This window comes from Bombus vosnesenskii, unplaced genomic scaffold (genome assembly GCF_011952255.1).
Source record: "Bombus vosnesenskii isolate JDL3184/JDL3185 unplaced genomic scaffold, Bvos_JDL3184-5_v1.1 scf7180000013264, whole genome shotgun sequence".
In the NCBI taxonomy this organism is placed as follows: domain Eukaryota; kingdom Metazoa; phylum Arthropoda; class Insecta; order Hymenoptera; family Apidae; genus Bombus; species Bombus vosnesenskii.
This window is the reverse complement of record NW_022882924.1, coordinates 4,228,324-4,254,648: the sequence shown is the minus strand read 5'-3', so window position 1 is coordinate 4,254,648 and position 26,325 is coordinate 4,228,324. Positions and strand designations below refer to the sequence as shown.

Sequence of the window (26,325 nt, the reverse complement as noted above, 5' to 3'; positions counted from 1 at the left end):
TACTGGCCGGTCGTAACAAAACTTGATCAGAGATAATCTCTTTGTTCTGTTTGCGCCGAAGCAATAAACTTTTACAATATTTTTACGCGCATTTTCGTTCCGCTGGCATGCGCCGTGCGAATATTTCTCAATCCTTTACCTTTCGGAACGTAAAATCACAAATTTAATATAGCTGGCCGAATGTCGCGCGTAAAATACGATTTCTACATCCGTGCGATTCTACACGCGCTCGTACCACCGGTTTCCGCTGAAATAAAAAGCAAGAAATCCATCGGAAATTGCCAAATATCACGCATACGCCGCCATCGTCGCATCGTTCGCATCGAAATCGTCTACGTAGTCGTACTTGCGCGTATCGTTAGAACCAGCACGTTCAAGCCTGCGTTCTAGATTTACTTTGAAGGCATCCTCGTTATCGGAAATGGAACATCTTTGCCAGTTGGTGATGAACTCGTCTAACTCCCGCGTTTCCGACGATCGCATTGTCCGAAAATTTCACTCTGTCTTGATCTAAGGACGTGGAACGCGGTTGCGGCGGTGGCGGAGCGGCGCGGCGCGGCGCGGCGCGACGGCGGCAGCGGTGGCAATTCGGTAGAGTGCGTTCGCTCTCTTGGTGTGTACTCGGCGAACCACGGCCAATTAGCCGGAAGCACATTCAAGCCATTAGCCCGAAATGAATTCGCGTTTACAATTTGCTTCAGCGTGGAACGTCGATCGGTAAACCAATCGGTAAATTCGATTTCCGGGACGCTCGACCGTGGATTATTAAACTTATCGATCGAATAAGCCTGGCTTTGCTATATCTGCTCTCAACTTGCTTATAGCGAAGTTACGGCCGTCCTTCCGACGAGTAATTTCGTTCTTCTTATTGCTTCTTCGCGCTTAAGACTCTATAAAAGCGAAAGCAACTGTCTCGAAGAGAATCGTTTCCGTGTACGTGTATACGATATTCCAATAGGTTCTAAACCGTTCGCCTGATTCTCGGTGGATTCGCAATCCGGTTTTGCACGCCGCTTGTAATTGAATCCGAATTTGTCGTTGGAGCACGTAGCGAGTATCGTTAGGAAACCGCATTATATTCTCCCGGGTACGATAGGAGCCTTAGTCCGATCTGACATACATTGTACCTGTCCCGTTTACCGATGTTAGCAACCGCGTAATTGCATGGACTTTCTCGCGTCCTCTTGTCCCCCACGAGAACTCGCTTCGCATCCCCAACGACCTCACGTTCTCTCTAATCGTCGTAAATATAGATTATTCTTTTTTCGATCGTTAATGTCGAAACGAATCACAATCAACGACAACCCGCCTACCTCGACACTAAATAAGATCCCATGGAATTTTTGTGTCCGTTTCTTTGGCGCGTTCTACTAAACGCAGATACGTACGGCGTATTAACGCTTTCAACGTGCTTTTTTTTTTATTTTATTACGATCGGTACGATTAAATATTCATATTTGTCGCGATACGTATAATCGAATAAGGTCGAACGCGAATAAGGCCGAAGGCAGAGGACGAAATAAAAATTTTTACGTTGCGGTAGTTACAAACGGTCTGGCAGTTTCGATTTCCATTTCGGATCTATCTCGATGTTCCGTTTACAATTATTCATAGCTAGCTCGCGAAAAAAAAAAAAAAATAAAGGGGGAAAGGTAAATAAAACAAGGCAAGTTGCAAATAAAGCTGCGGCAACGACATACGTGTATACGTGATCGCGTTGTTTACTTACGCCCATTTCTAGTTGGCGTTCCATTTTTTTCCTCTTTCTACCCTCTTCTCATCCTCTTTTCGTAAACTGCAAACAGCGTAAAACTTCAACGGGAAGAGAAATATCGCAAGTCGTTGTAACTTGTTTTTTGTGGTTGGCCCTTTTTCCAGAGATCCCAGGCAGATGGAGGAGGCATTGCCCGCACGGGCCAAGAATGTCCGAACCTGGTTGCAACTTGGTATCTGAGGGGACCGCCGGACAGAACGGAAATACGGTTGCAACAGGAAAATGCGTTTGTGGGCCGTCGGTGCCGTGGTGTCCGAACGAACCGCGTCCCTACGATTATTCTACTCGACGCGAGTGCACGCTCAACCTTGCTGCAAAGATGAATTACGGTAAGAAATTACCATTATTAGCACGAGAGATTACGATATATCCGATGTACGTATATTGTTCTTGCGATTCTCGGGCCGGAAACGAAACCAAATCGAAAATAAAAGACATTGCCTTTTCTATCTGCAACAATGGATTTTAGAATTCCAACGCATATAATCTTCTGTGTAGTCATTTCGCTCTTTGTTTGCATTTCGCGAGGATATTGAAAAGAATAAATAGGAATTGACAAACAAATCGGTTATAGGTATTCGCCTATATATACAGTTGTCCCTCCTTTTTTTTTTTTTGTAAATTGTAGTCCAACGATCATATCGTCAATTTGTCAGTATCGCCATTGGTTGTTGACTGTTGTAATCGTTACGGGTTGATAAAAATGTACACAGCACGGATCAGTTTGTTTTCGATATAATATGTGTATCATAGAGAATACGTTTGCGAGTAACACGCGCTTTGAATTTTCAGACACGCGATTCTCAAATATTATAAACGTAATGTTTTGGGGAAAAGAAGTTTAGTCTCTATGACCTTGGCATATGTTTCAGAGATCTTTGTTTGCAACGTAGACGGTTTCCAAAACAATTTCCATTTGAAATCAGAATCAGGACACAGCGCTGCAAAAATATACCGACTAGTAAACAGTTGCGAAGTAACTACGAAAATATGTAAAATTTCCTCATTTGCTTAATATTCCGTCACTGTCGGTACACTACGGCATTGCCGTTTAGTTTCGTTGCGAGTTTCGAAACAAGTAAGATTTACAAAATAGCGTATCTCAAGAATCAAAAGAGACCGCCGTAAAATCGAAAGCGTGCGTTACTTGGAAACTATAGCCTCTAGCCTGTACGTATATGCCAAAAGGAAAAGCATCTGTTCTGTGTAAATTTTTATCAACAGTTGCCTTGTAATTTTATAAAATATCACACCGTTGTATTTTGCCGACGAATGAAGTAGTCTACTCCTCGGATTACTTAATTGTAATCCATATATACGTGCATTCTGTACGCGTGGTTGATGTGTTTGGTTGTTTCGTTTCGACGATAAAGCGTTCACGGGCGAAAGAAAATGAGAATCGTTAAAGTGGATGAAGTACGTGAAAGGAGAGCAGAGTTGAAATAACGAAACTGCGGCTGTTGCCCGTTAATGAAAAGAAAACATAAATAGTAGGAAAAGAAGGAACAATGGCGACTAAGAGGAACGAAAGGTCAGGAAGGTGAAGAGATGTATATGGCCGGTGTTAATGAGAAAAAGACATAACTAGGGGTTACGTCTCGTGACGTAACTCACATTCTTTCCCTTTCTTTGTTTCGGATTAAAGTCACCGAAAATAACACGTGCAACCTCGATACGGACGCGTGCCGAACGAGTAACGATACTAACTGTAAACCGCAGAGCAAACAAATTATGGCGGATAATCGGAAAGTTATCTACGTAATAATTGAGATGCAAAACTCATCGTGTACTCGACGAACGGTCTAACCAATAGGATAACGTTCTATGTTTCCACGATATTAGGCAATCTTCTATGGCACGTATTGTGGTAGCTAGAGCGTGGAAGAGAGGAACGCTTGGCGTTGTTCTACTTCGCATCATTACCAATACTTACTCGAATGAAATAAGTTTGCGGTAATTACGGCTAGAGAGTCTCTCGAATCGTTGCATATATAGAATCGATAGTTAACTCGTCTTTTCATTGAGGCAAACTTTCAGCACATCTATTCCAGCACACTTTGGCGTTGAACGTGTAACGAAGTTGTTAGCGAGTAACAAAAGTAGTTACCTGCAACGGTGCAGAAAGTTAAATTCGATTCGTCGGGCAAAGTTTAATCGTGTACGTACTTTGAAGGTGGAAACCAGACGGATTGTTCTTTTGTCGAGGTTAAGTACACGACTAAAATTTCGAAGACCAAGTCCAAGTCCAAGTCCATGTCCAGCACCAAGTCCAGGTCTAAGTCGAAATCCAAGTTGAAATCCAAGTCCAAGTACAAGCCGAAATACGTCAAAGAAAGGTACAAAGAAGCGAACGGCGAAACTTCTGCCTCGGTTTGTTTCACGACGATAACTTTCAACTTCGGAATCGTTGCGCTTTTCTTATATACTATATGTTTTCCACGAATAATGGGAATAGCAAGCGTTTTTGCTCGGTCTATTGCGAGTTTATAAATTTCCAGCTAACTGGCTTTTCCTTTGCTTCTTTTTTTCTTCTTCTTTTATCATAATATCAGCCTCCACTTTTTTTTTCTATAAACGAGTAGTTCTTCTTCTTTCCTATCAACGATAACGCTATTAATTCGTATTTATATTCCATTTTGGTAAGCATATTTCGGAGAAAAGGAAATATTACGAAAGAACGACGTTGCAATTATCTTTATCTCCAAGATAACATTGTAGTTGGAATAATCTACGTTATTAAATCTTCTTTGTTCGTAACACAACGTAATTAGATTTTCTGTTCGAGTAAAGAAAAGACAGTAAGATATATGGTATATAATTCTAAATTTAAAAAATATAGAATACATCGACGTTGAAAAGTTCTCAATGAGAAACCGTACACCGTGCTGCACGTGCTGTATCGTTAACCGTGTGACAGCCTTTAAATCAACGTTATAACAAGCTTAGTTTCAGTTTATATTAGTGTATTGCTTTGGTTTCATTTCCTACCGTACGTTAGAATTCAGTTGCTACTACGTTTCTCTGTGGAAATCAACTGTGAAACTAACCGATAGATGGATCGCCTCAACGATTGTTTGGTAGAGTTTCGTTTACAGCTCTGTAAGCTCTCGCAGCTGAAATATTTGCCGTTACTTGAATAAGTTAGTCGCGTTATCGCGCGAGGTTAATAATACTTTCTTTCTTTTCTTTTCCAAATCATTTACGTTTGTAGATGATAGCCGTGTTTTCTGTCGATCGTAAGAAAAAGATTAGCGCGAATGGAATGTAAGATTATGGAAAAATTTATGAAAGAGCTACTTTCTTTCGTACACTTGGACGAGCAATAACTTCATAATTGGGTCATTACACGAACGGTTTATTGATCGCGAAATTCAATTTAATCCCTTTCGAAGACGTGGTCAGCTACGAGTTTGCCACAACTTCAAACTGTGTACAAAGGATATCTTGGAATAGAATATCATCGAAGCAAGGATGAATCTGTTTGGTGAAAAGTCAGCCATCGATGTTGTGAAAGGTAACAAGGATAGAACCGATGCGCGTATCTACTATTCTGTGAAACGCGCGTTGTTATAAAATACAATAGGTCGCGCGTGTTAAAAACTAACGAAACTTCATAGAATCGTCGATCGGCATCGTTCGATCGTCGTTACCTTTCGATAGATAGCAACATTTCAAACTGCACTGGGGTAAATGTTGAAAATATCCAAATTTTCCAACACACCGAACGGATGATCGATGAGAGTAAAGTGCTGTTACGTGTCTACAAATATTAATAGCAAATACCACGATGCTTGTCCGTGGAAGATTAACCAGAGGATTTCGTGGTCGATACTTCCGGATAACTTTACGTTTGTTCAGGATCCGTGTCGATGTGCGGAAACTTGCCATATTAGTCTTTCGCTAATCCGTTCGAGTATTTACATAATAAATGTCCCCTCATAGGTGAAATATCGAGTTGCTCAAGTACAAGTAAACAGATAATGTAGCCGTGTACGTTAGTATCATTGTAACACTACCATTGTTACGTCGTACGAACATGAATATTCGGTGTGTAGTAGGTTTCAACGTTAGCAAAAAGTTATTATTGCTTTCAGTGTTTTCTCTCATTTTGCGAAGAAAAAGGGGACGCGGTGTTTCTAATATAGCGATGTAAACGAGGAAGATCCTTCGATTTGGTTTATCTGTTGCAATGGACAAATAATTCGATTATTCGAAAGATTAATTGATGAAAAAGTATCGTTCGGTAGTTTAATCTTCTTATTTATTTGCGTGTCGCTCCGTTACGTAATTTAATAAAACAGATTACGAGGCAGAGAAAATAGCGATTGAATTGATCTGTGTCGGGCGTGAGCCGCGCGACTGTGTGTAAGCACACGTAGATACGTGTAACCGCTTTCTGGGCTGATGTTGATGAACTTCTGTTTCAGATGACCTCTTTAATTCCGGAAACACGCCAAGCGACGACGTTGAAGGTGAGTCACTTTTAGTCAATTTCGAAAGTTCCCGGGAGGAGTTTTAATTGAGTGTATTTAGTATTCATCGGCGATTGAGAGTTTGAGGGATTAAAGTGAAATTACACGAGTACGCTTGTGTTAACGAACTATACGCCGCGTCGCGCTCGTAGCTTTCAGTTTATTCCGACTTTTACCTCTACATCGTCTCCACGATGAATCGTTCGAATAGTACATTTTCCTGACAAAGATATAAATTCCTTATAATGCTTTCAATAATATCTATATTATTTTACGTTCTCCTTTCTCTCTTTTTTTCTTCTCTTTTTTTTTTTTTTTACGCTATCGATATTCCTTTAAACGATAATCTCTATAACGATAAATTGGCCGGAATACGTGAAAATCTCGTTTCTCTTTATGCCGAGACGCGGAAATTCATCTAGTGTGTTATTTTTACGTATCCGAGCGACGGTTATTAATTTAATTCAATTTGTTGCACGGTTAATACTGAATTCGTACAAAAGATAAGGATATTAATATAGCCGAACGATCGTTGTATATCTCTCAATATTTTATAATATTCTTCGCAACTAAAAAGAGAATATAACGTTATAAACAAGGGTACACGTATTTTCTGAAACGATTTATTCCTATAAAATGAAACAGCCAGAGGTTTACCATATTTGATCGATGCGACGATTGCTTTACGCGTGTATCCGCGTGTTCACAAAGGCTAATAGTGGAAATGGTGAAAAAGCTTGCTGTCAGACAGAGTTTTTAACGAGTTCCGTGTTGCCAGTTACTACGTGTACTACTACAGCCACGGTAGAAGAGTCTCCGTGCGAGATGTTTTCTGTTAGCGTGTTCTGTTCATGTGTTTCCGCGATGTGCCGTCAGTGGTGTTTCTTAGGAAGATCGACTAATTAGAAGCGACCGGTGTTGTATTCGCAATTAGCACACAGCGTAACGAGACACTTGGAATTAGTTTCGTTGCCATTGGCACAATAGCAACAGCGTTAGGCAGCGCGTGTCTCATAGCGTCGAGTATTATTAGCGTTTGAAATTTTTGAAGAAATATCCGTTTCAAGGTGGAAACGGATAGAAACGAAAGGACAGAGGAAGAAGAAACGTTCAAACGTTTCTCGCGTGTTCACGCTTGGTAAAATCGAGGAGAATAAAGTAGCTTTGATCAGCAGCCTGATTACCGTGAACATTCAGGTAGATTTTATGCCGTATAGAGATACGAGGGAAGGAATCTAGTCTGGGCGGTTTTTATTTAGTTAAACGAGAGCGAAGCAGCAAGCAAGAGAATAGAATAGGGTGTCAAGATAGATGGTCACGTGGAGCATAAGCAAGGAATTGTATTACCGAAGGAGACGGCGAGAAGCGATGGCCAGGTCCAACCAGATCTGGCGGCGTACCAGTCAGATCCACGAGACGCAAAGAACTAATTCAATTTGGTAGGCGGACGTTTGGTCTTTTACGAAACAAGAACGAAAGAGCAACAATGCCGCGATAAGAACTTCCCTTTTTAGGCGAGACGTTCGCCTCTTTCACGTGGTACGTTACAATCAATGAGAGGAAGGGAAAAGGACGAAACTTTGCTGAGAAACAGGCCAAATGATAAAAGAGGTTCCGTAAATTTCGCAACACTCGTGGAAGAGCTAGCTAGAGATGCTGCGTTCCTTTCCTTTTAATTCTGTTTCTTTCCTCCTCTCCTTTTTTCCATTTTTTATTTGTCTGTTTAAATAAATCCTCTCGAGCCGCATAACGTGGAAAGTTTCCGAAACGATTTAATAAACTGTCCTATTTTAGATAATTTTGCGGCTCGAGGTATCAAAGTCAACGTAAAAACGGGAGCCGGTAATTAAATCGTTTCCCTCGGTTTAAATGCCAGGTGTCTTTGTCAAACGTCGGATACCAAATTGAAGAATCTTTCTTCTCGCGTATGGTTTCTCAGGACGCGATTAATATAATGGATATTCTTTCACGTTCCGTCAAACGGGGAATATCGAGAACCGCGATTTTACGTTGGCAACGTGTTTTCAAGGATCGCCAACCTCGAGAAAGTTATTCGATCGAACGTAATAAGAACTCCCGTGCATCCAAGATATCGATTCAATTTGCTAAAATTAATTCGTCGATTCTCCAACTGCAGTAACCGAGTTGAGGATCGTCTCGTCTTAGTTTCTTCCCTCGATATAATTATCAGACAGCTGGAGAATCGCTGGTTTAAATATCAGGAGAATTAAACCTGCTCTCGATTAGGAGTTTAATCGAGAAATCGCATCGCCGTCGTTAATCATAACCGTACAGCGATCTGTGTCGTGATGGTAAAGTTAAACGGCGATTGCAGAAAAACGAGCGACTCGTTTCAAGCGTATGTTATTTCAAGTGACTTCTAGCTCGACGAAAATTCAGGGCTGGCTTCTCTTTCAGAAATTACAAACGTATTACATTTCCCTTGGCTTCCCTCGAAAGGACGACGGGGTAGATTGAGCGCCGAGATCGTATGCTTATCTTCTCTATGTGAGTCGAGTCCCAGTTGCTTTCCCTACTTACGAAGAAATCAAGTCCGCCAAGTTTACTTTAGGTAGGTGAGTCGAGCCCCATCTACATAGAATTCCACGACAGATACCCAAGTCTTGCCAAAAAGTCTACACGCTGCGTTTTAAGCAAAAATTATATACAGAGATATAATTTTCAGCTGAACTAAAATCCGATCCTCTTCGTGGTATCTCCTGAAAAACGTTAACAAACTGAGCATCAAGTCACCAATCGCGAATATAACTAGCGAATTTTCCTATGATTTAATATACAATAATATAAAAAATTGCTGCAAGTATAGTCAACAAATCCTGCTCTTTGGTTCGTTAAGCGTACGTCTCGGGAATTATCAAACGTACGAACATGTCTATGCTTCGTTAGTTAAACCGCAATTACTCTACACATCGGTTATCTGGTTTGTAATTGCAGTAAATTGCAGTAAATTGCAGTAATAAGATTAAAAGATAAAACAGTCATTTCATTACGACTTAATTCTATATTATAACAATCACTCTGTACTCTGTGTTTGAAGAGTATCTTCGTTCTCTTGTTTTATCTTTTTTATCTTTTCTTTCTTCCTCCATTGTATTCGCTGTTGTATTCCTTTGCATTTATTATCAGGCTCAGTTCGTCTAATAGTAATAATAACAAGGATAAATTACAGCGATCATTCAGTCATTTATAACATAAGTAGCGAACTAATGATCCAAGATTTCCGCCTTTTCTCTCTGTTCGAATCACTTAGGTATTCGATTCACCTAGGTAAGGGGAACAAATGCGATTCGATCCAATTTTGGACTCGATGCTCCAATTTGCACGCGGAGTAGAGACAGACACATACACACACACACACACACACACACACAGAGGGAGAGTTCCTCGTTTGCAGCGAGAAGCCACGGATCTCTCTCACATTTTTTGTTTCCTTCCCATCGAGTCAACATTCTTCGTTGCATCGTAGAATCTTTGCAACTCGTTAGTATCGCCAGGCTAAACACGGTTGAGGTGTCGTATCTATCCGAGATCGGCGTCCTTTTCCAGTTTCGAGTTCTCGACAAATATGTGAAAGTCGGCGAAATGTCTTGGCGTTTTTACCAACTTCCGGAATGTTTCGAATTTCTGCAGTCGATAGTAGTTTTGGCGCTTCGTCCTGTTCCCACGTTTCAACAGGACTCTCAAACAAATCACCTCAGATCGCATTCATATTTATTTCTTTTCTTTCCAATGGACCTGGACTCTTCGAAACCGATTCTTCGAGAAACGTCCGAAGAAAAAATATTCCGCTAATTTCTCGAGTCATTGGCGAACGATGGGAGAGGTAACGAGAGCTGTGTCGTTAAAAGATCGTTACACGTAGACCGTAGATCCGGATTCGCGTAGCATTTCGAATTTCAAGAGACTCGTCCGGAGAGCGTTTCATCGTAGCACGAAGAAATACTTGGACGTATTAAAAAAGAGCTGGTAGTACATTTGCCGATGAGCGCGTGCAGAATGTATACTCGTATAGTCGGATTGGCGTTTTTCCTGTTGCTGCCGGAGCTAGTAATCCTCGAGGGAGGAGAGTACGCGGCAACTGTTAGCTCCGCTTGCGGACCTCCAGCATATTTGCACCGATAAAACGAATAGATTGTCCCGGGCTCCACGGCGACGACCCCTTTTATCAGAGACTCCGAAGAAGGGACACAAAGGGGGAAGAAAAGACGGTTCCACTTCGACGCAGCGAAATAGAAATCGCACCAGTGAATATCGTTACCTTTGCTGGCGTACTTGTGATGAAAGTTCTATCGCGTTCTCGATTAAACAAAAAGGGAAAGAAAAAGCCGGATAGAACGAGGAGGAAAAAGGAATAGACGAAGGAAAATTGTTAACGAAGGCAATAAAAAAGAGGGGAAGAAGGAAAGAGTAGAAAGGTGAAAGGACGAAGAATGGAGGAGAAAGAGACGAAGGAAGAGAGAAAAGAAGGAAGAAATATCGATGAAAAATAAAGTTTGTATCCGTACCGGGCTAAATGAAACGAAGCTTTCTATTAAAAAATCGTTCCAGGCTTAAGCGAATTTCGAAAGTTTCCGCTACTCGTCGCGCAAGTCTCGAGAATGTCACAGGGCATGGATTAATTCATCTCCTCCTAACGAAATACTTTCTTTACAACTGTTAATTTTATTAAAAATTTGTCTTCTGTTCTAACCGGCGCGCCACTGAAACTTCACCGTAACAGGAGAAGTTCAATTAGCGCCGTTAGCCACTGAATCTACCGTTTCTTTTCTTTCTTTTTCTTTTCTCTCTCTCTCTCTCTCTCTCTCTTTCCGTCAAAAGCTGCTTCTCGCAGAAATTAATTTTCCTTCTTTCCTCCGTTGTTTTTCTCCGCCGTATCGTATTTTTAATAAATAACTTGTCGCCGATTTAACGACGTGCGAAAGTTTCCCATGTATACCGGAAAGTAGGTAATTCGAAAAGCGCGAGTAACGATGTAGTCGGTATATCGGTTCCCGTGGGAAATCCAAGTGCTTCATAAAGGTAGCGGGTGTCCGAAGGAAGGAAATCTCAAGTGTGACAAGGTGAGTGAAAACTCTCGGCCGGAAGAATCCGATGAAACTGTTCGTCGAAAAAAAGTTACTTTCTCGGTCGGGAGAACACCATCTTTCCCTTTAAAATAGTCCCAGATGAAGTTACACGTAACGGCGAAAAGGAGAAAACAGCGTAGCTTGGCTTAACAGTGGAATTTCAAAGCGTTTCGGTGCAGCGCGGCACCGCGTTAATCCTCTCTGAAACAAGAGCGTCCGACACTCACGAAATGACTGCCATTGAAAGCTAACGAATCATTGCTTGCCGCTCAACGAGAACACGTACTGTCGCGTTCCAAAATTCCTGTTCAAACGCCTCACGCCAGTTACTTCGTTCATCTAATTATCCTGTTACGAATAGATTCGATGATTCGTAAAGAGTTTATATGCAGTTTATATCGGTTCCATTACGTTTGTACCCGACCAATATCGATCGCTAATTTTACGGCCAGCCGGCTATTACGAAAATGGGATGTACAAACTTTGCGTTAAACATTACTAGCATAGCAACAATGGTTTGAACGCGCGCTCTTAAATAGATAGGACGATCGAGCGAACGCAATTAAAACGCGAATTTCCTGCAAGGGAACGTTCTGTTACAACTTTCGTTATCGAAACAGAAGCGCGAAGCAGATAGATTAAAATCGTAGAAGCGAAGAAGGACGGCGAGAAAGTAGCGAATTTACAAGCCTTCGGGCACCTGAAATTCTAATAATTCATCGTACGTTAACGATGATTTAAATTTAATTCTATTTACGGACCTGGGCCCTTGCGCGTAAAATAATGCACGATACAAAATACATCGGCGTTGAGACGCGAATAATACCGAGTACTGTTATGCAAAATTTAGACAAGTGTACTCGTATACGCGCGATTAATAATTCAGCAACGTATACGTAAGTTTAAAACGTGTTCGATGAGATCTTCTTACGTTCTATCGTAGCGATAGGAAATCGACGAATAAGTCGTCTACTCGATCCGCGTACTCATTCGCGGTACTGCATATTCTAACAATCGTATCGGTGTGATCGAATTTGGATTTAGAAGCCGGTACATAAAATAAGGACACGTGTCCGATAGAGCGGCAGGGCAAGTTAAAGTTGATCAAGCCTAACAAACGAGGGCTATTGATTTTATTATTTATAGTATTGCGAAGGAGGAAAAGTTAGCTAATAGTTGTGAGCTGTTGGAAAGCTTTTATGTTAAAAGTATTCATAATTGCGACGTAATCGTGATGATGGTTTGCAAGAGGACAGTGAGTTTCGTAGTCGAGAGTTCTCGATGTTGAACTCTCTGTCGAAGAGATTACAAAATTTCTTGGTAGCGAGTGACCAGATAATCCAGACACGATCCAGGCAGGATAACGCGAAGGAGACGCAGAAGTCTAGAAGAGCGTAAGGATTCTTCGACTGTTTATTAATTCCTGGTTTGCAATTGTTGCAACAACTTGTACGCGATAAGGACAGGAAAGAAATTGAAGGAAATTGTGCTATTGTACGACACGTCAAGGTCACAAATAGATTTTATCGAAAAACTATTTTCCGAAGAAAAGAAGGACGGAATATACTATATCGTATACTATATACTTCTGAAACGAAATGGAATGTATCGAATACGAAGAATTATCGTAACAATATATATATAAAATGTATCGAATTTATATATGAAATGTATGGTAGGAAGAATTATTGTTGCAACATGCATAAATATATATTGTTACTTCTGAAACGAAGTGGAATGTATCGAATACGAAGAATTATCGTAACAATATACAATATAATATATATTTATATCGTATTGTCGTATTTAGAAGTAACTTATAGTATACCTAATGATAAACGAATACTCGTATGGCGATATTTTACCTTAATTCGTGGAGTTTCATTTTTACCGATAAACAATCTGGGCAGTATGTTTTAACACGCTACAAAAATATCGACTTTCCTTTAAAAAATAGCCTTCGAATATTTGCAATTTCGCGTATTCATTTCGAAGTTACGATCGTTCAAAGTCGGAGAGTTTCAATTCGTTTTTCGGGGTACCGTGAATCTCGTCTACGTTGTTTACAACTTTCCCATCACATTTGCCATAAGTTATGGCACTTGCACGGTATCTTACGATCTATAGAACGATGTCTTATCAGAATTTTAGGTTTTTGAAGGGTTATAAATTTGACGTTTGCCGGTCATCCTCCTTCTTTCAATGGGATCGAAAAAGGACTGAAAACCGACAGATAGCGGTACTCGAGAAGGGACAAAGCTGGTCGTAAGTCGCATGCCGCATTTCCAACGTTCGATTTCCCATCTTATTTCCACGCGAAATAACCTAAGAAGGAGAAACGAAACGACGCGGGTCGTCAAATTTCTGAATACAAGGAACTTCTCGTGTTCGTACGGCCATCGAGGTAGACACATAAGTAGCTTACCGTGTAAGTATATCGCGATAATTTTTAGTTATAAACTACCACGTGTTACCGTTGTCGGCGCACCGTCCACGGTTGCACGAGCCGGAACAGCCGAGCAAAAAGTCGAAAAAGACTCAGACGTCGCGCTCTTATTCATATTTGCATCCGTTGGTGAAAAGCTCTTTCGGTAGCTGCACGTAATTCCATTCCCGATGGTAATCTTCACCGTGGCGTGGGATGGTGGAGGCGTAGCCGAATAAATTTATGGGAATCGCGCGAAAGGAATTCACACAGGTTTCGAATGTAAAGCACGTTTTCAATGTAAGTGCATTAGGGAAAGTCGGACGGTTCTCGGTTAATGGGCTGCCGATAATTCAGTTAATCGGTTCATCGACTATCGAGACGAACGCATCGAATTAGCCCTGCGCATTCGTAGTTTACTTCGAGAGGTAATTACGTCGATCGGCATTAAGGGTGGACTCGATCGTAATTCTACGAATACAAAAGAGATGCGAGGAAAGAGGAATATAGGAATCGAACGCGTTGTTCTTCCATTTCTCGTGTCCGACTGACAGACGAAGGAAGAATAATATCGGAGTCGCGGAAAACGCAAGTCGAAATCGCTAGCGAACATGGGATCCGATATCGAGTCAGAAATGGCGCGCTGTCTGCTCGGTGAATGTATCTATAGTCCGGCCTTGAAGCAGGCGAGGGTGAAAGGGGCAATCAATCTAACCCCGGTGTTTCCTTCTCCTAGCTTTTCTTCCCTTTGACTCGTTCCGCAGGAACACCTCCTCCAAATCACTTTTCGCGCTCCTGGAATACTCCGTCGAATCCGAAAACGTTTCGCCGCGATGCGGTGTTCGAACCTTCTCTATCCCCGCCTTCTTTATTTTTACTTCCCTTTTTCTTTTTTCTATCTTATTCCGGTTGCTCGACACGTCTGCCCGAACAAATTTCTATTGTATATCGAGAACGCCTGTGCCGCGTTGTACGTCGAGGACATAAATAACGATGGAACAGCCGCTGTATCCGTGGCCTTCCTTTCGCCCTTTTCCCTCCTCCGATTCTCTGTTTCTTCTTTTCCTTCTCATCTCTCTCTCTAACGTAGGAAAATTCAATTTTGACAACGCTCGCCACAAGCCGAGAATCTCGATAAATTTCATTCCTATCCTTTTCTTTTCGTTCCGTACCGTTTCTTTATTATCTTTGCGTTTTACCGTTATCGATCTCTTTTCGTCGGGTTCTCTTCCGCGAGGAAGAGAGAGACGGCATCGTTAGCGATGTCTCGCGACAAAATTATCACGATGCTATCGTCATTATCGCGACGAGGAGAGTAACAGCGGCTTCAAAGATATCGCGATACGGGTTGGCGTGAATAGCAGCCGGTTGCACCGCTTTTACCTCGCGTCTCTCACCGACGGTCGAACGATTTGTTCAGCAACGGTGATCGAACGATTGCAGCCTCGTTCGTAGCATTATGTCTCTGGATTCTCGGGTATTTAGTTGTAAATGTTGGTTCGCTAACGTTATAAATCTGAAATGAGATTTCAAATTGCGCGACTGACGTTTTGTCGATAAATTCCGACTGCCGGAATTAATTGGGTCAAGCAATAAACCGAATGAGCCACATTAAAAATAAAGCTTACGCTTGGCGATATCAATTTTCTATATTATACGAATATCGTGTACGCGATACGTGTGTATATGTATATATACTGTTTTCACGTGTACGTACAACTGGAAAAGATAATAGAATCGAGGCCACACGTTTCGTCGCGAATATCAGGAACGCGTATTCGTATATCCGGAAGCACGGGAATTAACCTTCCGGTCGAACGATAAAGTTAAAAATAACGTCACGTCGATGATCTACCGGTGAAACGTGTCATTAATGCTTTACCAGCGTGACCTTTTTGCTGTCATCGGTTCGACCGATTTCAGTGAAAAAATTAGCGCCGAGTTACGATGGGTAACGCGAAGTGCAAAAACGACCGTGACTACAACGATCTGTCGGCATGCATTTGCACGCTACACGGCTTACCTACACGTAAATGCCCGGTTAATGCACCGTACCGGGTTTGCCCTCCGGTAGAACGCACCGCAGGAAGTTTCAGCTTTTCCTCTTGCATCTCCTTCACCGTCTAGCCCCCTCGCCCTCTTCCCTCCTCTCTATTTGCTCTCACGATGGACTTGCGTACACATCGTAAAATATGAAATATACAAGCACAGCTAGAGGCATTTCTGCAATTTCCACGAACGCGCAAGGCCAAGCTTGATTATTCCGCCGTAGTCTGCGAGGATTCGTCGAGACATTGTCGTCTGCCGCGTTGTTACGTGTAATTTTACGGCGCGGCGGCTCCCTTCGATCCGTCAGTTTTCTTACTTTTCGCCTGTTTCTCCTTTCCTTTTCTCAATTTTCCTCTTTTCTTGTTCTTTTTTTTTTTTTTTTATTTCTTCTATTTACTTCTCGAGTTCATTTTTCTTTCACGGAACGCTTCCCTTCGTTATCGATTAATTTCCCGCTCGCACTCTTTCCCGTTCGACAACGCTTCCCCCTGAAACCCAATCGCTGTCGCACGGCGTATCGATCGTATCGCAATGAAAATAGATTTGGAACGCGACGGTACGATAGCCCTCTTCCACACGAGTTTGCGTTACTTGCACGTCGCTTTGCCACGTCGTTTATTACTTCGCGGTCCCATACAAATAAAGATTCGAACGAGCAGTCTGCACGACCTTACGGCCGGTAGTTTAACGAAGCGGCGAGTAAAGCCGAGTCTACGCACAGTTCCCTTTGAAGGATCGGACGAGAACGAATGCCACGTTTCTCGATGAATCATGGACGGTGAAACGGCGTAAATTCGGCTTTACTCGCCTTTTAACGTACGATAAGCGGCGCTCGAAGATACCAGGGTACTCGAAGTCGCCGTTTGTGTAAATAGAAGCCACCGACAGGGGACGATGTAACGAGTTCGAAGGGTGAACATAACAAAAAAAAAAGTAAGGGGATCGCTCGGTGAAATTACGACTTCCCGTTCTCTCCCTATTCTCTGCGATTTAATCTTACTTAATCTGGGGAATTCAGCGTATATTAACGTTTCTTATCTTATCAAAATTTAAACTCGTCTTTACGTATATACTACTTGTGCGTGCTTGCGTACCGACCAGACGAATATGCTGATGGCGAGTGTGATTTAAGCGCGATCAAACCAGAGAGATAATACGTTACGGCAATTTAAAAGCACCAAAGTGGTAGGACGCTACAGAGTATGGCGGTGCATAGCCGGCTTGCAAGCGGAAAATTAAACGCCAGTATGATTTTAGGTGGGCAATTTATATGTAAATGACACCACGACCATTCTACAGCTACGTCCGAGATCTCTCTAATATCTCTTTCTCTCTCTCTCTCTCTCTCTCTCTCTCGGTCTCTTTTCTTCCGTCTGCTCTCTTTCGGACACAAACGGCACTTCGTCTACGACAGATGTCTAATAACGTTCTCTGTTTCGATGTCGCCGTGATTCCCCATGGAAACTAATCCACGCTCGAACGTACGCTTCGCACAGCCAAATTGAACTCCTACCCCACCCTTTAGACGGATTTCTCCCGTTGTTAGAATTCGTGTTTAACAATCTCTCGCGAAATCCGCTACGTACACTCGAACGGCAGATCGCGAACTCGAGCCGATAAACCAGCCACGATATAGCAGCGAATAAATCGATTCTCGTCGGTCTTTCGTTGCCTAATTTTGCCATTGACCGAAAGAGAAATAACGATGCAAATTCGTTTGGCTCGAGGCCGAGCGTTGGCGTGATCCCACGCTCTTGCCTCCCATGATTATTTCATAAAGCTGGAATTCGCTTTAACCGAAACAGACGTCTACGCGTTTCCCATAAAAATATCGCGTATTTATTTTTTTATCGGGTATCGAGTAACTCGCGCTAATAAAGACGGTATTGCACCGAGAACAGGTTGAAATCGATGTTGCTGGCTGTCGCATTTAAATAGAACGCGTCTGCTAACTTTTATCCTTCTGCTAGACGCAGCCTGTAAATATTCGGTTGGCAATTAAATGATTGCGGATTTTGTCATTAGATGGTATTGACAAAGTCCGCAGTCACTTGGTTGCCAACCCAATAGAAAACGCTAGGAAATGGTAGAAAACGGCAGGAAACTGTACGCGCGAACGATTTGTCAAGTAAACGGTGTTTTAATTGCGCGCATCGTCGCATGCCTGCCATTCGTTAATTATCACGATTATATAACGCGAAAATCAGACGAAATTTCTTACGCCGCTATCTACGTAACCGTGATCACGATGCAGCCACGCCAATTATTTCTCGTTGATTCGGTATCCGTTGCATCTTGCACGATGCATACGCGTGACACGCCTTTGACGCGCCGTTCGACTGAGTTTGCACACGACCGCGCTCTCTTCCGCCTCTCTGCCGACGAGTATGGATCGCCCGAAATATTTTCACGTTCGATTCGTACAAAGATTTCGTGCCAAAGTCCGATAGAGCAGCAAGTTACGAGCTTAGAGCGAATTTGCCACGAACGAAAGAACCGTACAGTTACCTGATACCGACGTGTGTCGATAGTTAAATACTTGGTCGTTACAACGCTAAAACGCGAACGCGATCTTTAAACTCCTACGGTATCTGCTCAAATTTTCGGAGATTATCGAAAAACTGTACGACAACGTCTTTAAGTGGAGCGAATTTACCAATTCGGGTAGATGGTTCGAATTTCGTTTGCCGGCGGCTTTGAAACGAGCGCGTTTCAGCGTTGCGTTAATTAAATCGACGACGAACGAGAACGAGGCGCGGACGTCACGCGATGTTCGTATCGGCTCCACCTTCCAGTATTATGCGTCGTTTTCACCGGAAAAGAAAACACGCGAGGTTATGCGCCATTCGGAGAGAAAAAGAGGTCGAGTCGCGAATGAATCGCAGAGACGCGGATTCGAAACGCTTTCCGGAGCCGCTTCAGCGCGGACAATCGTCTTTTGCAAATTACACACATATATCGAATGCATTTAATTCCGTTTTACTGGCTTTTCTGCTGGACGTGTTTAACTTCGGTTCGATTCAACACGAACGAAACAATCGACGTTACGCGGCGTAGTAACTTTATGGACAGTTTACGACGCTTTTCAGCGAATTACATAATAGTGTAGCTCGATTTTGCGTTAAACGTCACCCGACGCGATAACGTTCGACTTTTCCAACGTCGCGATTCACCCGGATTAAGCTCTGTCGTCGATGCTTCTTCCGCGAGTAAATCGTCAGACGGAATAGTTTAGACTCATCTGGCTGCATAATGCATAAGCGCCAAAGTACGCGCTATATCGACCGAATTGCAGTTTCCTTGTGACGGTTCTCGTTTCGTATCCGACTCGAACTTTTTTCCCATTTTGACCGACGCGCATAGATCGCCGATCCAGCGCTCTCGGCGAAACGAGTCGCGTTTTTATGAAAATCTACCGTTTTCCTGGATCGAATCGAACCGCGTCCTTTCCGATAACGGATCGCGTCGCGTCAACAACGACGACAAAATTATCGAGATTAGCTTAGGCTCGGTAATCTGAAGATTTTTACCTTTCAACTTTTAGTCCCGTTTATTGTGCTCCGGTCCGTTTTACGAGATGGTTGCAGAGTCGACGGATAAAGGGATAAAACGAAGCACGGGGAAACGAGGAGCGTGAAAGAACGAAAAGCCGACTCGCCTTTGGAAATCCTTCTATAATTAAATTGTCTTTTATATTCAGACGAGAGCTGAAAATGAAGCTAGTCCAGGATAAACCTACCAAGTCATTTCGCCGGCATTCCCGGTCGATTCTCTGTCTCTCTCTCTCTCTCTCTGCGTCCCCTCTTCGCACGTTCTCCATCGTTTCCCAACTTTTTCTCCGATCCGCACTCCCCCTTCGTCGTTACTTAGCCCGCGCGACTTTTCTTTCTTTTCCACGAATTCTAAGAGGAGAGGGGAAAGTGAGAGGTAGACGAAGGGAGAACGAGAGAACCGTGACACATTCTCTTCGACGATTCGTTTCGTTTTCCATACCCAATTTCGCCCTCTCGCGAAATGAAGGTTCTTCCCCCTCCGTCTTTTCTCTTCACCGCCCGCGCCCCTTTCCATTCACCGTGCTCCACGATTCTGGCCTCTTCACGAGGACGTTTCAGACGCTTTTCAAGGCGAAGGAAGTTCGGTCGACCGATATCCCTTCATTTTTTCATCCCGTCTTAGCCTTCGCCGTGCCGCGCCGCTGGTCTCCGTCCTGGTCCTTTGACCCTTTTCTGATAGCTGTCCTTTCTATGTATATAAGTATACGTAGCATCTTGTCGACTAGCTCATTTGACTTGCAAATGTAATCACTAAGAGCATCCATTCGACCTGATCCTTCTATGACCCGACACTGGGCTCGCTGCTTCGCTTTCCGTATCCCGACGAGCTATCCTCCCCTATCACGATACCTACCATCGTTTCGTGATTCACCGGGTTCCCGATGTTTGCCCTAGCCCGTGCGATTGCAACTTCTCCAAGAACGTTACGTTTCTTCTTCGCCAGAGTCGAAAATCTCGGCCAAGATTCGTTCGTTTCGATTCGCCGATTAGGATTTGGTTCGACCGATCGATTCTTGGCCGGGACGTGTTTGCAGTTTGCGAGCCAAGCATCGAGCCGGAGGGCAGCTTCCGCGAGAACGACGCCAACGTTTCACCTTTAAGTACAACATTTTGTTTACCGATGTCGTGCAAGTGTTTCGCGAGCAAACGTTCTTATCTCGAAGCACGGAGCGCGCGCCGGACGTAAATATTTCAAATTCTCCTTAGTCGGCGCATTCTTGCCTCGTCGCCGCTTGCTTTTTACCAAACTCGCCGACAACCGCGAGCGCTCTTCGTTCCCGAGAGAAACGATCGAATCGTTGCTTATCGCGCTTTCCCGCTAACTTAACCGTCTTCACTTCCACGCGGAAGCGCGTAATCGACGATGAAACGAGAGACGAAGCCGGATGCAAAGGGGCGTGTAACGACCGACCGGTTGGTATTAGCGAGTTTCGGAACAACGAGAGAGGGAATGCGGCGAGATGTCGGAAAATCGGGCCGGAAGGTGTCGACGAGCTTCGCCCTCCAACTTATCTACCGTATCTTGCTAAACCATTTTCGAGTGTTTGGCGTGCCTTCGCGTAGTTGCTCCCACCGTTACGGAACCTCCGACTGACTACAAATTTCGTGGTTTCTGCAAGTCCGCCTTTCTCTTTCCCTGTGTTTCCCCACGTATCGAAACGCTCACGTCAACTTCTCTCGTCAAAATACCAGCCGAGTCTAGAACTCTATCCACGCAGCCTGAGAGTACGGAGCGTAAAATACTATCTCGTTTCTCTCTTTCCAGTTTATTTGTTCGTAAGATTTTTACGCTTCTTACGTGTATCCGAGCGAGAATATTCGAAAGTACAAATTGGATCGTATGGGCGAAAAAAGAGTTGGCATTCCTTTCGCGCAACGGTGTATACGTAGGTTATGATGGAAGATCGAAATCAAGTTCTTTGTTCAACCAGGGAACGAGACAATCCAGTCGCAGAACATGGTTGCTGGAAAGCAAAGATAAAGAGGAAAAGTTTGGATCTGTTGGAATCCTGAAAGTACTCACGGTTGACCGATCTTGTCACGTACCGTGGAAATCGATGAGTGACTCGCAGGAATGCGAAGGAAGAAGCGAATCTCGAAGACCGTCTGCCGCCAGCTTTCAGGGGAGAAGGAATCGTCCTTCGAACACGGCGAACGCGTATGAGATTCCCGTTTCCCACGGAAATGGCAATTTCCAGCGCAACTCTTCCACGCACACGACTTAATTTGTCCGTCTATGAAGCTTTTTTCTAGATAGTTCCAACTACCAGTCTAGACGATATTTATTCTATTTCGTTCGTTCTTTTCGACAAATCGCCACGATATTTAGGCAAGCGATTTTATCGTCGTGAACATCGTTGAAGTTTAGCTGCAGCGGCCGAGTCCGATCTACGCTGACGGATACTCGTTCGCAGACTCGTGTTCCGCGAACAACGGGAGAGAAAATTCAAATCCGAAGAGAGTCAGGACAGACGATCGTCCGCAGTCGATACGCGTACATTGTACCAGGAAAAATCTGGAAATAACCGGAGGTAGAAGGCGAGTCCGTGGACAAGTATTTCCTTTTCGACGTCCGCGAGCAAACGTTGGATGAACGTGTAAACGGGCAACACGCAGCTCCGGTTAATCGTCTTTTCGCTGACAGGCTCGTTTTGCTTCGATTTTCTTTTTCGTTGGTAACGGTTCGACAACGCCAACGGTTCGGCAACGATTCACGCGTTTCTCTCTATTTTCGGAGCAACTTTCTGCGCGAACATTTCGAAATCGCTCTCTGACATCCTTACGAAATTCCTAAATCCGGAGACGTCTTCTGGATGCAAAGAGATCGCAATGTATGTCCGCAAAGAGATCGTCGTTTCTACGCCGATAACTAGACCGCGGATCGTTGCGCAGTTTCACATTTTTCTGAGTAAGAAGGTCACGTGCCGTCTTCGTACCGGTCGTACAATTATCTGGCGGTGATTTCCTCACGGACGTTACGGTTTCGCGATTTTTCGACCACGAGGCGCTTTCGCCCTACGTCTAAAATCGGGCACGCGTCGACACGCGCGTACGCCGATCTTGCAGCTCGATCAGACCGGTAGTTGCCTACTAATAGCCGCGTAGCACGGCTTCGCGTCGCCGTCAGGTTCACGTCGAACGCCGGATCCTTTACGTAAAAATCCTGGAGAGCGCGTAGGCTCGGGCGTGCGTCGATCGGTTGCAGTTCCCACCGGATCGGAGAAGACGGTACCGCGTGGATCTCCGACGTGACGGTCGTCTGCAGAGATTCCACCTTCTCTATGATAGGCGTGACGATTATCCTGGCTGGCTTTACGAATCCTGGAGAGTAGCGGTCTGCGACAGCGCGAAAAGTCTCCGTAACCAAACAGGAAACGCAAAGACAGATGATGTTCGAACATTTACTTTTCTTTCTCTCTCTCTCTCTTTGTTGCGGTAACTACCTACATACTTTCAAATCATGCGCTCCTACGTCAGATATGTATAATACTAAGAGAATTGATAGAATGTTCTGGAAAGTACAAAACGGAATTGTTCGTCGATTTCGTGTATTTTTGTCGGTGCAAATTTGGCTCGTATATGACAATAGGTTTTTTGCACGCTGCACGAGTTTTCGTGCCAAGGGTACGTTATACTGCGCGTCGCGTCTTCGGCATTGAGCCACATATTACGAAAACTAAATTTAACAAAAAGGGAACTAACAAAGGCGCGGGTTCCTGGCTAACGAATGGCTTTCGAGAGCGCGCGTCCTCGCCGCTGTACCGTCCAAGACTCAGGCCGCGGTTCTCTTCATAATTCAGATCCCCCACCACCGACTCTATAATTTCTGCTTGTCTTCCTAGCGAAATGTAATGCGATTACGAAACGAATAGAACGGCCAACTATCAACGATACTTTAGATCGGAAAGCTTATAAAAGTACGCGAAATCGATGTAATGTTAGAAATTTATATGCCATAGTATATACAAGATGGTAGGTAACCGGTGGTATAAACGGAAAGGGGGTGATTCTACGCGAAAAAAGAAGTCGAAAACATACAATACAAATTTTTCGTTCGAGACTTTGTTTTCGAGAAAATCGAATTTGAATTTTCGCTCGGTACGCGTGCGGCACGTTATAACGGACCTCACTGCAGATCGTTGTGTCGATGGAAAAATTAAAAATGTGTTTACGAGGTCAAAATAAATTGACCTCGGTGTTTTATTAAGAAACATCTTCTTTTGATCGCGTCGCGTATTGCTCACTATTTCGCTAGTCAATTTCACCGCGCGGTTACAACTCGACTTTATCGCTTCCTGGTCCAAACCTAATTGTCTCGCAGATTCGATTCTTTTCTCTTTGTCGCTCGTCAATATCCCCACGCGTTCTTCTCGAACATTCGGCGGAAGGATCGTTAGGATATCGATGGCTCATTAGGCACTTCGCCTCGGCGATATACTTTGCCGCCACATACTAATACGACACAACAGCAACGCGAAGAATTGATAACGCGATGGAAGTAGTAACGCGTCAGTGATTTCGTAAGGGGAAGAATAAGGCGCGAAGCTCGTTGTCGGCGATACAGGCTCTTTCATACTCTGTCCACTGCAACTTTTCCTTCGACGGCTGCCGATATCAGGCAACAGGGTTGGCGTTCTCTCGCCTGGACCTCAGGTGTCAAGTACGGAGAAGCGGTTACATACAAAGGTTCTTGGTAATTACGTCGATAGAGAACAGCAAGACTCGTCGACGGCTGCACCTGGCGTAATTGTTTCTTTGTACTTTCAAATTCTCCTACGTAAAATTCAGATACGTAAAAATTTACCGATAAGCTTCCAAACTAACTAAAAATCTCCGCGATAGTTTAATAGTTCGTTGTTTCTTCCGCGAATTAAACGATACAACGTATTAGGTCGTCCGAAAAGATTTTTCGTTTTATAAGGAAATAATGGAAGCACATTTTCCGTTTTGTATTATTTTAACCAATTACGTCTGATCCATGTTGTCCTGTCAAGATAAAAATCGACGGATTAGTTTTCATATTTGTATAAAAATGCGTTGCTATAAAAGACGTGTCTATGGAAGAACGACACTTTTCGGACAACCTAATACAGTGTGGTCGATTGATCGCGACAGCAATTACGCTGGAAAACATAGCTGGAAACACCGAGCAGATGTGGACATTAGGAGCGTGCGAGTGCTCGAGATTACGGGTTTCGGGGAAGCGTGGAAAAAGTCAGGCGATCTTGCACCGATTTCAAATCGCTGGTAAACGTCCAGCACGTTCGCATGGTTGTCCACTTTTGGTGGACAAACGACGATAGTCTCCGTACATCGTGCGGCGAGCGTAGACCGCCTATGCCAGTCAGCGTAGACGAGAGAAAGGCGCGTTTACGGAGAGTTAAATAGGCGTTCGTCATTCTCTCGAAGTATTCGCCTATTATTGGATCGTAGCGAGGAAATGCGGTATGGCGTGGGACGGTTGGAAGGTACATAAACAGAAAGCTCTGACGAACGCGGCGCCGGGACGAAAACGCGATCGTTTCTTCGTCCGTTTCTGCGTATTTTCGTTCGGTCGACGCTCACGACTGTACGACACGAGCACGCAAAACCGGTATGTAGTTTGTTGTTTGGCATTCTTGCATCGTCTGGATACCTAAATACACAACTCGCAGCCCGAAGGATACGCGTTGGAATAACATTTTCGAAAATTGTTGATAAATTTAGCGACGAGGTGGAAGGTGGATCGCGGTCGGTTTAATATTTCGTTATAAGCAATGGCCAGCTCTTTTCCGCCATTACCTTAAATCTTTCGGTCGGTGGTCCGGTGGAGCGATTAAATTTTGACCGAAAGACCGCGAGGAAATAGCGCGAACGATCCGCGCGCTGGAGAAAATAAAAGTTTAATCGAGAGGCAAATTAAAAAGTCGATAAAACACGTATTCGCGTTTTATCGTGTAATTTTAATCCATAGCCGGTTAAATTTAGTTTTATCGGAAACCAATGTTACCGACAAATTGATAGAAACTTCGCTTTCCGTGTGCCACGAATACGTAATATTTGCGAAACGTCAATGAGAACGAACGACGATGGACATCGGCGGAGGTGATCGGTGAAACATAGCGTTCGTTTTACAAAGCAAAACTTGACTCGAAAACTTGAAAGTTGGCGAGCGGCGTTGCGGTTTTCGAAATCACAAAGTGAAATAGCTTTTGGTCGACCGGCAGCGGTCGACCCGGTTGGCTTTGCAAATCGATGCTCGTTCGTAAATGTCCCTCGCGAAACGATGCAACCGCACCGGCCGAATCCAAGGGCCAACTACCTTTGAATTTCGAACGCGCGTCACTCTCGTTCCTCGCTCGTTTCCCGCTCGCTCTTCGTGTCCCAACGCTGCGTAAATTTCCCGCTACAGTCTAAACTTCCGCACCTCGGATCTCTGCTACGATCCGAGCACACTTCGTTTATTTATCAGGCGCGTGGCTCGTACAGACCAAAAAATCCTTGGATCGCGTTCGACTTCACCGCCTGGCGAACGTTCGTAATTTTTCACCCAGCATCCCCGGCTTTCTCCGACCGACGCAATTTCCTCGGCGCACAAAAATCATCTGGCTCCGTTACCTAAGAGTATCGCCCGATATTGGAAGACATCCGATAATCCGAGATTACTCGAGTCGCTACGAATATCGAGCTACAGCCATTCGATGTCCGTGCACGTTCTCCGCGCGGCACTCGGTTTGCCGCTGCTGGTGCTATCGTTTTAAATTACGCGCACACCGGTTTCCCATCTACTAACGATCTTGTTCGCGAGAAAAATCTCCGTGACGGAAACGTCGTTGCTGCTACTCGTCTCGTTCGATAACGTACTTTACCTTTCGCTACGCGATCGCGAATTTTAAACGGTGGAAATATCGACACGCGATCTTCCAACGAGCTCGATAACGTTACAGGCAGGACAGCGTGGATTCGAAATCGTCTGGTCGAAATC

At 43.9% G+C, this 26,325-nt stretch overlaps 1 protein-coding gene across 1 annotated transcript in view; it reads left to right on the top strand.

Annotated features, from left to right (window-relative positions):
* The window catches only part of LOC117236020 (cysteine-rich motor neuron 1 protein-like), a 156,151-nt gene that overhangs the window by 19,329 nt on the left and 110,497 nt on the right, over positions 1-26,325 (top strand). Inside the window, exons 4-5 of the mRNA XM_033498596.1 lie at positions 1,879-2,103; positions 6,202-6,246. Of these exons, the coding sequence (XP_033354487.1) occupies positions 1,879-2,103; positions 6,202-6,246 (270 nt within the window). The remainder of the gene's footprint in view (positions 1-1,878; positions 2,104-6,201; positions 6,247-26,325) is intronic.